This window comes from Rhinatrema bivittatum, chromosome 10, assembly GCF_901001135.1.
Source record: "Rhinatrema bivittatum chromosome 10, aRhiBiv1.1, whole genome shotgun sequence".
NCBI classification, from domain to species: Eukaryota; Metazoa; Chordata; class Amphibia; order Gymnophiona; family Rhinatrematidae; genus Rhinatrema; species Rhinatrema bivittatum.
This window is the reverse complement of record NC_042624.1, coordinates 74338992-74351067: the sequence shown is the minus strand read 5'-3', so window position 1 is coordinate 74351067 and position 12076 is coordinate 74338992. Positions and strand designations below refer to the sequence as shown.

General features: G+C 47.3%; 1 protein-coding gene across 1 annotated transcript in view; it reads right to left on the bottom strand.

Annotated features, from left to right (window-relative positions):
• The window catches only part of IMP3 (IMP U3 small nucleolar ribonucleoprotein 3), a 29477-nt gene that overhangs the window by 7651 nt on the left and 9750 nt on the right, over nt 1-12076 (bottom strand). The window contains exons 3-4 of the mRNA XM_029618141.1: nt 11598-11672; nt 7625-7704 (exon numbers count right to left, since the gene is read on the bottom strand). Coding sequence (XP_029474001.1) covers nt 7625-7704; nt 11598-11672 — 155 coding nt within the window. The remainder of the gene's footprint in view (nt 1-7624; nt 7705-11597; nt 11673-12076) is intronic.

Below are 12076 nucleotides of genomic sequence, written 5' to 3'. Positions count from 1 at the left end.
CTCCTGCTCCTTTGTGCTTCCAGTTCAGTCAGAAATGGTCTCTACTGGAGTCCAAGATGGCCGCGCAGTAGATGAGACGTGCACAACCTTGCTCCGTGGCTCTATTTGAATTTGCCTTTCTTTGGATATTTACTTAAAAATGTTTTCCTATGCCGCACATGAAACAAAAGGCTAAATTGAAGCCAAACATTACCTCTACTCCTCTGGATTTAAGGCTGTCGCATATCGAGAGCTTGTTTGCGAGCCCTAGGAGGATCTTGCCGGTGGGAGGAAACGCAGAGATCCCCTTTGCGGAGCAGGCTTCGGGGGACCAAGGTGGAGGAAACATCTCTCAGTCCTGGCGCTCCGGAGGCTCTGGACCCGCCATCTGAGATCTTCAGTTTATCGGGAGAAGCCACAGTTGGGTGGCTAGAAGAAAAAATGGCGCCAGTAAGAACAATGGTCCCGAGAAAGGACGCTAATGTGGCGTCACTTTCGGAGAGCCGAGAAGATCGAGGCTCCGGGGACCAGGCTGCCTCAAACGACCAGGAAGTTGGTAAGAACAGAGAACTTGGGGCAACAGGGCACAAGTGAGCCGGAGATACAGGTAGCTGGCATTTATCCTTTGACAAAACCAGAAGAAATTACTGTAGATATAATCTGGAGTATGTTCGTAGCAATGGATTCTTCTATTAAAAATATGTCTTGTCTGCTCAGAGAAAATCTCCAACATACCAAGAATTCAGATATAAAAATTTAACACGTTGGAAAAAAGACTGATGGAGAATGAACAAAGGATTGACGATTTAAAAGATATTCAAAATAATTTAGTAAAATCTGAAACTATAAATTATACTCGAATTGAGAGAATGGAAAATGAATACAGACGTGTTAATCTTCACATTTTGAATTTCCCAAAGGTCAAGGGTCTCTCACCAAGAGACTTGTTTAGAAGTTATGTTAAAGATATCCTGAAATTTCCTGAAGAGGCATTACTGGCTTTGTCTAAGATATATTATCTGCCTAGTGCAAGGAGAAGAAAAAAGAAGTAATATCACCACAATTACAAATGTGGAAAGACGAGTCTTTGAATGTATCTGCACTCCTTGAAATGACTCTGGAAACTGTGATAACAACTAGGGAAACTCTGTTTCATTTGTCTTTATCTCTGAAAGAGATTCTATTTTGAGAAATTATCTTAGAAATCAAGATCTTGCGTTTCATGGCTATAGATTTTGGATTTACCCCGATGTAACAAAGGCCATGCAGGAGAGAAGGAGGAGTTTCCTACAAATGCGACCAGAAGTCATAAGTAGGGGAGCAAAATTTATATTATGTTACCCCTCAAAATGTGTTTTGATTTTCCAAGATGCTAGGTATGTGTTTCAAGATCCTGTGCAGCTGCGAACATATCTCGACTCACATTCCTGAATATTGCTCTCAAATCCGGGCAAAAAATAAATCCGTCAGGCATCATCATACAGGGCAAGATATTAGGTTAAAGTATAGTGTTGTTTGTTTCTTTCTAATAACACTGCTCAAGTGTATATTGGACTCCCTATTTCTTAATATTTCAGATACTGAATGAATGAATATTTTATGTTTTATAAAAATTTGTAGTGCTAAATTATATGCTGATATCTTGAACTTATGTTCTGTAAATTGTTTAAATTCAATAAAAATATAAAGAAAAAAAAAGAAATGGTCTCTACTGCACGCTAAGCCTTCATGAACAAGCATAGGAAAATTGGTTCTTACCTGCTAATTTTCATTCCTGAAGTACCATGGGTTGACGTTACCCAAGCCCGGCCCTGGGGGAGAGAGTGTGCAAACTGAAGTCCAGACAAGTAGGTTTATGCATCCCTACCAGCCGATGGAGGCAGAGAACAAAACCTTGAGGCACTACTACATAATCAAGAGTGCCACCTGCAGGCCCTCAGTACTGACCTGTACCCAAGCCAAGATGTCTACCTTAAACACCCAAAAGCCTTGAGGGAACAGAGACAAAGTTGAAGGCCTCTGCAAACTAGGCCCCCTTGATTTAACACAAAACATATACCAAACTATGTACACTTCTTTTCACTCTGAGCATATCCTTTGCCAGCTCAGCCATATCCAGAAGTGAGGAAATCTTTTGACAGATGGGGACGGGTCTATGGACTGATCTATGGTACTTCAGGAACGAAAATTAGCTGGTAAGAACCAATTTTCCTTTCCTGTTCGTACCCCGGATTAGTACAGACAAGTGGGATATACCCAAGCCCCTCTATTCTGGGCGGGAACTCGAAAAACCTGCACATAACATACTCTCCCCAAACTTTGCCTCTTCTGGGGCCCACATCTCTAAGCGGTAATGTTTGGAAAAGTGTGAAGAGAAGACCATGTCGCCACACAACAAACCTGAGGAGAAGGCAGTTTACACTCCACCCTTGAGGTTACCTGTGCCCTAGTGGAATGTGCTCTCAATCCCTCCGGCACAGACCAGCTCTTACAGATGTAAGCCGAAGCTATCGACTCTTAACCATCATGCAATAGTGCCCTTGGAAGCCTTATTTCCCTTCTTTGCTCCACTGAACAGGACAAACAGATGATCAAATCTCCAAAAGCCATTTGTCACCTTGAGATATCGCATCAGAATTCAACACACATCCAATAAACGAAGCTCTCTAGTCACAGAGTATTGGCTGTCAAGTTTGGAAAGGCAGGAAGCTTGAGCACCTGATTAAGGTGAAAAGAGGGCACCACCTTCAGCAAAAAGGAAGGAACTGTACCAAAGAAACCCCATCCTCCGAAAAGCAAAGGAAAAGGTCCCTAAATGACAACGCTTGCAGCTCAGATATTTGCCTAGCCGAACAGATGGCTACCAGAAAAAGTCTTCAGGGTTAAATCCTTCAACGATGCCCTCTGCATTGGTTCAAAGGGAGGGCCACACAGCAACCAAAGAACCAAATTCAGACTCCATGCCGGACAGATCTTCCGCACTGGTAGTCGCAGATGTTTTGCCCCTTTTAGGAAACGAGCCACATCCGGATGAGACACCAGTGGTCTTCCCTGAATCCTACCATGAAGGGAATCCAAGGCTGCTACCTGGACCTGAAGGGAATTATAAGCCAAACCCCTCTGCAAAAAGGCCAGGATCAGCAGGATGTCCACCTTTAAAAGCTGCACCCTGTTCTGCAAACACCAAGATTCGAAAACTTTCCACACCTGCACATAAGCCATTGAAGTGGAAGGTCTTCTCGCCTGAAGCAAAGTTGCAATCACAGGCTCCGAATAGCCTTTCAAACAGAGTCGCCGCCTCTCAAAAGCCAAGCTGCTAGACAGAATCTATCCTCCCAGTCTGAAAATATGAGTCCTTGCTGTAGCCACCCCGAGAGATGAGCCAAGCGAACTGAACCATCCACTGTCAGATACAGAACGTCCACAAATCATGGCAGGCGCTGCCACTCGGATGCCACCAGAATCACCCTGCCCGGATGAAGCTTGATGTGCCACAACACTCAACCTACGAGAGGCCATGATGGAAACACGTACCGCAACAGATGTGTCTGCCATGGTTGAACAAGTGCATCTATGCCCTCCGATCCAACCTCCCTTCTGTGATTGAAAAACTGATCCATTTTTGCATTTGATGGAGTTGCCATGAGGTCTACCACTGGTCTGTCCCACCTTGCTTACAGCAAGGTGAAGGCTTTTGCCAACAACTCCCACTCTCCTGGGTCCAGATGCTGTCTCTGCTGAGGAAGTCTGCCTGCACAATGTCCACTCCAGCCCCATGAGAAGCAGATGCATTTCCGCCCACACAAACAGTTCTTGCGCCTCCAGCGCCACTAGATGACTCTTTGTACTGCCCTGATGATTGATTGTCATCGCACTGTCAGAAAACTTGCACTGACTTGTCCCAGATGAGCGGAAGAAACATCAACAAGACCTTGCGCACTGCTCTGATTGAGAGACCAAGTCTTCTCCCCTGGCAACCACCGACCCTGGGCTGAGTTTCCTTGACAAACTGCCCTCCAGCCAGAGAGGCTGGCATCTGTGGTCACTAGCACCTAGTCTGGCATTTCCAGATCCACAGCCTTCTCCACATTGCGCCGAGACAGCCACCACGAAAGACTGGACCTGGCATCCTCTGGCAACGGTAAAGGAAGTTGAACTTCTTCTGACAGCAGATTCCAACAGGATAACAGAGCCCCCTGCAGAGGACACATGCGCAAAGGCCCATGGCACTAATTCCAGCGTAGATGCCAAGGAACCCAGGACCTACAGGTAATCCCAGAACCTGGGCACAGACAGGTGCAAAAGCCAAAGATCCTGACTCTGTATCTTGAAAACTTTCCATAGTCAGAAACACCTTCCCCAGCCGGGTATCAAAGCGTGCTCCCAGATACTCCAGTGACTTGAGTTGGCCTCAGATGACTCTTTGCAAGGTGCACCACCCAGCTCAATGACCCCAAAAGCTGCAGTACCTGCTGAACTGAGCGATCACATCTCAGACTTCACCCGTATCAGCCAATCGTCCAGGTACTGGTGTATCAGGATACCTTCCTTCCTAAGTGCCGCCGCCACTACCACAATCACCTTTGTGAATGTGTGTGGCACAATCGCCAATCCAAAGGAAGAAGAGCTCAAAACTGGAAGTGTGCTCCCAGAACCATGAACCTCGGAAACTTCTGGTGTTCGGTCCTAATGGGGTTATGAAGATAGGCTTCTGACAAGTCCAACGACGCTAGAAACTCCCCTTTGCGCACCATTGCTATCACCGTGCGCAATGACTCCATCCAAAAACGTGGCACCTGGAGAGCAGCATTGACCTTCTATGGATCGAGAATGGGCCGAACAGTCTCCTCTTTCTTTGGCACCACAAAGTATACAGGATACTTGCCCTGCCTGAGGCGGCATGGGTACAATGGCATGCAGAAGTTGTAATCGATGTAGTGTATCCCGCCTCTTGCTTGCACTATGATATGCAGCGGGAGAGTACAAAAGTGTCCCTGAGTGGCCGAGAAAATTCTAAGCCATAGCCATCTCTTATCACCTCCAGGACCCACTGGTCCGATGTGATTCTGGTCCACTCCTTGTAAAAGAGAGACAGCCTCCTTCCGATAGCCTCCATGGAAGAATGGACCATCACACCTTCATTGCCTACCTAAAGTCCCTCGGAGGGTCTGCGCTGACTCTGAAAGGGCTGCTGTCTGCCAGAACTCTGCTTCTGTGATGCCAGAGCAGGGATCCTACCTGTACAAAATCTCCTCGCCTCTCGAAAATGGTCTTGCGGTGGAAAGGTCTTCTTAGGGCCCTTCCTGTCCTCAGGCAATTTATTGCCTTTCGACTCTCCCAACTGCTTCACCAGCTGCTCCAAGTCCTCCCCAAAGAGAAGCTTCCTCCTAAAGGGAAGGTTTGACAGTTGGGCTTTAGACCATACATCCGCTGACCAATTTCACAGTCACAGGAACCTTCGTGCCGCCACCGCAGAGAACATACTCCTAGCGACAGTTTGGACCATGTCATACAGAGCATTGGCCACATAGGCTACCCCTGCCTCTAACGGGGCTGCTTGCATTGGATCCCCTGAAACATCCACTGGATCCTGATTCGGATCTTACATAGGATCCCCCAGGGCACCAACAGGCTCCTTGTTTGGCCCTGATCAGGATGATTAGTACCTTCTGACGAATCTTCCTCCTCCTGGGCCCATCCGAGTCCCAACATATGCAGGATCCCTCCTGGCTCCACCGGCTCTCTAGCCTTCTTGGCAGTCTGAGACTTCTTAGGTAAGGGTCTCATTGCCCCTAACTCCTTTCTGGCTAAATAATCCTTATGGAGGAGAAGAACAAAATCAATGGAAAACGCCTCCGGGTACGAGGAGGAAGAGTCCTGATCCACTACCTCTCGAGCCCCTCCCAGTCCCCTGCCACCAGCAGGGTCCTTTCCCATAGGAAAAAGCATGGAAAGGGAGACCTGGGCTCAGAAATGGCAGCCTACACCTCAGCATGTGCTGCCAAAATGGCCGCCGGCTCCTCTGACACCCCCCCCACCTCCGGGGTTGCCAGAGCCAGCCCAGCTGCCTTCACATTTTCGCCGCCCCCCCCCCCCGGGGGTCCCACCGAGGTCCCAGCCCCCCCACCCAAGGCACAATCGTGGCAAAACGAAGCCGAATCGAGGTGAGCTCACCTCAAACTGCAGGTGTGACAAACGTTGTTGCGCTGTGCGGGAGCTGGCTTGCCAACTCAAGTGGGCCTGCACACGTGGTCAGGTCTAAAAATAGCCGCTGCCGACGCGAGTGCTCCCCGACACTGTCGGGTGCTGAAATACTCAGCACTAAGCCCCGACAAATGAAGGCACTTCGGCCCGCTCTCTCCTGCAGAAAAAAAAGGCACTTACCTGCTGCTTCAGCCCTGCCTCTCCTCTTCCCTTGCTCCTAACCCCCCCCCACTTTTTTTTTTTTTTAAAGACACATACCTGCTCTGACAAGGACAGAATGGGAAAGGGAACAGAAGAACTTCCCTGCTTCTGGAGGCCACAAGCTGAGGAGACCGAGGGAGTGAAGGGCCCAGAGGGGGTGAGGGAACTAGGACCCCTGGCTATCAACTCCTCTCCTGCCAAGGAGGGCAGAATCAAGGCAGGGGTTACCAATCCCACGCTCGCCCTGCTCCACCTAAGGGATGGTCCACAAAAGAATCTAACACCTTGGGGAGCCGAATCTTTCTAACTATATTGTTTTGTCTTTTTTTTTTGCTAACTTCACACTGCAGGTTTGCACCTCTACCATCTGCTGGAGACAGAGAAATACTGATAAGACTGCAGGTAGCAGTTATGTAGCAGTGCCTCAAAAGTTTTGTTCTCTGCTTCCATCTGCTGCTAGGGATGCATAAACCCACTTGTCTGGACTGATCCTAGGGTATGAACTGGAACTAGGGTTTTCCCCGTATTTTTAGATCTTCCAGCCTAGCCCAGCAATTACAGCCATAGTCCCGAGCTAGGGGCCAGAAGCTGCTGCTCTCCCAGAACTTGGCTAATAATAACCCTATGGCTGAACATGAGGCATCATCACTGAGTGATGACGGGGCTATGAGCACTGCCTCGCCAGCATCCACAGCACTGAGGCCAGAAGAGAAGCCAAAGTCCAGGAACTGAACTCAGCTTTTCTACATGGCAGTGACAAGTTGGCCCTATAAAGCTACTTTTTCACAGACTTATTTCTTAAAAGGTGAGAAATAACTAGCTTGGTGTATTGTCTGCGTGTTTGTTTCACCATTTCCATAGTGCAACTAATCTGTTCCATTCTGAACTTCAGTACTGTGTTTTTCTTTCTATCCTTTCTACAAGATCCATTGTACAGTTGGTAAAGGGAAAGTAAAATATAAAATATTGCCTTGGCTGAGACTTCATTCTACAAGGGGAGGAAAAGCAGATCTAGTTTTTTTGAAGTCTCTGTCCCTGAGAAGCACCAAACATACATGTGGACAAAGCTGCGCATGTTCGTGGGTAACTGATTAGGATCAGAGCTGCCAGACAGATAAAGACAAAGGGTCCGTGTCCTAAAGGGGAAGAAAGTGACCGACAGAGCAACACTTCTCTGCGTTGCTCGTGCCCAGCAGTAGCCAGGACACCGTTTCTCAGCCTACATGTTTCCAGAGGATACGGCCCTGCTCAATGAAGGTGATGGCGAATTTCAGGCTCTGCGCCATCTTCAGCTTCACCAACACCGTGGGGAGCCGCCTCCTGCAAAAGATGAGAAAGAGAGAAGCGATGGGTCAGATCCCAGAGAAATCATTCCAAGGACACCACAGTGACGGACTTTCACAAACAGCAGAGAAGCTCCCAAGTGATGCAGATCAGAATCTGTTGCTGTTGACCCCACCGAAGTGCACGGTATAAAACAGCAGCCACAAAGGGAGGGTATGTTACCCTTGATTTGGTCACTAGCGAGACCCCCACCTTGAGTATTATGTTCTGCTCTGGAAGGACATAGAGAGGATGAAAGTGGGTCACAGAAAAGCTATTGAATTGATACAAGGCCTGCAGCAAAACCCCTACAAAACGAGGAACTCAAACTGTACTCACTAGCAGCAAGAAAGGAAAGCGGGATAACATGATGGCAGATAAAGACCGTATGGCCCATCCATATCTCCTGCTCAGCTTTATAGAAACATTCAAATCTGCTACAGGCTTCAAGAAAGTAAGGGATGGCTACATTTCCACAGAAGGGGGTCATGATTTGAAAACAGAGAGAGGAAGGTTGAGAGGAAACATGAGAAAATACTTCTTTACTGAAAAAAGTAGCAGATGCCTGGATTAGTCTCTACCGGCAGAGACAGGAACAACCAAGACAGTGGCAGAATGGAAGCAAGCTTGGGACAGTCACCAGTGCAGTGGCGGTTAGCAGATAGAAGAAACGAGGGAGGGAGCCTGAGGAGGAGAGGGAACATCCGAGCCACTGCGCCTGATGGTGGTAACCAGCACAGACCATCCATTATTACTGCACCGGGTGGCCAGATCTTTCTAATAGCAGCAATAGTTTTGGCAGCTGTTCAGATTATCAGAAAGCTTGGGGAATTTATATGTTCATTTACCCATAATGGCAGAGGAAGCCAACTGGGCACACTGGATGGACCAATGGCTTTTATCTGTCATCATTTGATCTGTTATTACACTACTATACAGATCACCACTAATAAGTTTCTCCATTAGAACACATTATCACTGTCAGCATCTGCATCAATGCGGTTAAAGGCCAAGCCATTTGTTAGATTTTGGCAACTTGGTTACAGCCCTAGCGCCTCCAGCTGGTCTTGGGGACCCAGCCATGGTGGCAATCGTTCACTAACAGGTCACCACTGGTGTCCTACTAATCTTCACAGTGATATCATACCAGTGCACCTTCAGAGTGAGGAGCCATAAATCAGTGGGGCGGTCCTTCCAGTGTGACTTCCGGTTTAAGGCCGTCACAGCATGCAGGCTCACTAAGAGATCAAAGTCACGTGACGGCCTAAACCCGTGGGCAAATCACAGCCTTTTTCAGTTATTTTATTATATGTTAAATACATGTTCCAAGCTGAGCTCTTGCAAACAGCAGGAAGGAAAAAAAGTTAGCAAATTCTACCTTACAACAAAGTGTACCAAACACCCAGCACAGATAATGTAGTTCCCCAGAAACAGGACTTAGTCTGCAGCTCCACCTGGTGGCAAGGACATTGTATCTTTGAGCTGACGGAAACTTCTCCCACCACCAGCAAAGCAACTGTGCAGCTCTGGATTTGCAGACCTTGCTCAGCCCCCAGCACAACGGAAACCAAAAGGCATGCTAATAATAATCACATTTTCTGCAGGATAAGTCAGAAGCCTGCTTTTCTTTTTACCCAGAGCTAATAGTGGTTTTTAAAACATACTGGAGACATAAGCAATAATCTGAGCCAAAAGTCAGCATCAACAAACTCCACTAACATCTTGATTTCCTCGTCAGCTGCAGAATGGGAATCAGGCCCTTTCTGGGGAAAAGCTAAGTAAATCAGGACCTTAAATAGTAAGACATTTTGAACCCAATACTCAGCAATGCAGGGAGCAAACACATTATCTGGCTACCATTAGCCAGATAACTTATCCAGGATATTCAGCGAAGCCCTGCCAATTATGCACTTCACTAAATATAATCGAATACAGTCCTAGTTAGCCAGATAAAACTTATTCAGCTAATTTTAGGACTGCTCTGTGGCATGACCAGACTTAGCTGAATATCGGAGTTCTGCTCCAGAATGTTTTTGGACCCTTCCAAGTTATCTGGATAAGTTTTATCCGGATAACTTGGAAGCAGTCAGAGTAAGGGACAAACCATCTGAATATTAATCCCCTGTCACAAGCATTTATTAAGAAAGGCTCCCCTAAAGCCTGCCAGGGACCGTGCCCGCTGCTGCACCCCTGCATAAGCTTGGTACTGTGGCAGAGTTAGAAAAGGAACACGAATGGACCATCATACAAAATGCCTGGTTGAACAGCTCCTTCCCACCACATGTATCACTCTCCCTGGCGATGTGGTATCTGAACATGCCGATGGCTCAGAGCTGCTTGCAAGTACCCATAAATTAAGTCTTAACTACTGATGCTAGTAATAGCGGCTATTTTCTAAGTCAACTTGATTAATAGCTTGTAATGGACTTCTCCTCCAAGAACTTATCCAAACCTTTTTTAAACCCAGCTACACTAACCATATCCCCTGGCAACACAGTCCAAAGTTTAATTGTGCACTGAGTGAAAAAGAATTTTCTCTGATTAGTTTTAAATGTGCTACATGCTAACTTCATGGAGTGCCCCCTAGTCCTATTATCCTTCTATATCTCAGGACACTATTTTTCTCCCCACCTGCGCAGGCATGCAGACATCTGCAGTTGGCACTTGAAAAACATAATACAGAGTTGGTATTTGATCTGCAAGTATGGAGATGCTATGGCAGTGGTTCCCAAACCCCTCCTGGAGGCACATCTAACCAGTCAGGTTTTCAGACTATGCATGAAATATACTTGCATAGATTGTATTCCCAGCATATGTATTTCATGTATATTTACTGTGGCACTCCTGAAAACCCGACTGGAGAGCTGTGCCTCCAGGAGAGGGTTGGGAAACACCACTATGATATCACCATAATCAGGACCCAAAGTCTCCTGTGATTCTGCAGGCACAGTAAGGGCTGCAAAATGCGACACTTATCGCAAAACTGGCTGGCAGAATTGCCACAGGAGGCCGAGGGCTAGGTCAGAGTGTAAAGCAAAGTGGTGGTGGCCCATCTCTCCCCTCCTCATTCACCCAAAGCTAGGATGGGAGACAGCGGCTACAAGATGCCTCAGGCTGCAACCATGTCCTCTGCTGCTTGGGGCTGGAATGTTGTGCTTTGAACCATGGGGGACACTAATGCAGCACAGTTCAAAGCTCAACAGGTCAGTCTAAGCAACAGAGGAGGAGGAACATGGTCCAAGGTGGGAGGGAAAGAAGGAAATAGAGTCAGGAGGAGGTGTGGAGAGTGTGGATCTCCCTTCTCTCATTCAACATAAGTGGTGCCATGCTGGGTCACCCCAAAGTCCATTGAGCTCAGCATCCAGTCTCCGATAGTGGCCAGTCCAGGTCACAAGTACCTGGCAGATCCCCAATAGTTGATCTATTCCTTGTATCTCACTCCCAGGATTAAGTGCTGGCTTTCCCACATCTCTCTGACTAACAACTGGTTATGGACTTCTCCTTCAGGAACTTGACTAACTTGTCCCTTCCCTTTCCTCGCAATCCTTCCTTCCTCTGCTTCCCCTCTCCTCCCTCCTCTGAAATCCTTTTCCCTCCCAGCACTGATTCCCTAAGAACCATTTCAATTAACCAGAAACAAGAATATGTCAGAAAGCTTCATTTTTCTAAAGTAAAATACAAATTAATATGATTTAATATGCATATTTATGGACATGCACCACAGGACTGCCACGAAATCTGAGAAACCTGGCCACCGGTTTTTTCAAACTCTTGTCAGAGAACTGACCCTGGAGCTGCCGCGGGACACCCAGGACAGAGAAGAGTGGGCATCTTACCCGCAGACCAGCGTGCGTGAGAAAGTGGCTGCTGCCATTCCCGGACGGTCTTACCTGCAGAACGATGAGGCAGACACGTTCTCACACTGCTGCAGGCTCTGCTTGGTAGCGATCAACCCCATGGCATACCTGCAAACGAAGAACAGCAGCACGTCACCCCCAACAAGCCAGTCTGCCCCGCACTGCACACAAACATCTGTCTGCCCGGGGCTGCACATTCCCAGCTGGTCTAGGTAGTTAATGACAAGAGCGGCACCATTCCATCATCACAGTACTGGTGGGATGGGGGCTTTCTGTGATGTTCTACTGCTAATCTCAGCTAATTTCTTTTCTATTAGATTCCTCTTTAGGGGTAAATAATATAAACCTACACATACCAGATTTTAATCTGGCAAAAATCTGAATTGTTAATCTTGAATATGCACCCATGTAGTGCATTCAATTGCCGCTAAAGATTAAAAGGTTGGCAGAATATGGGTAAGTTTGCAAAGCCTTAAAAACATGGCTGGGATGAGATGAATGTTTTAACTGTT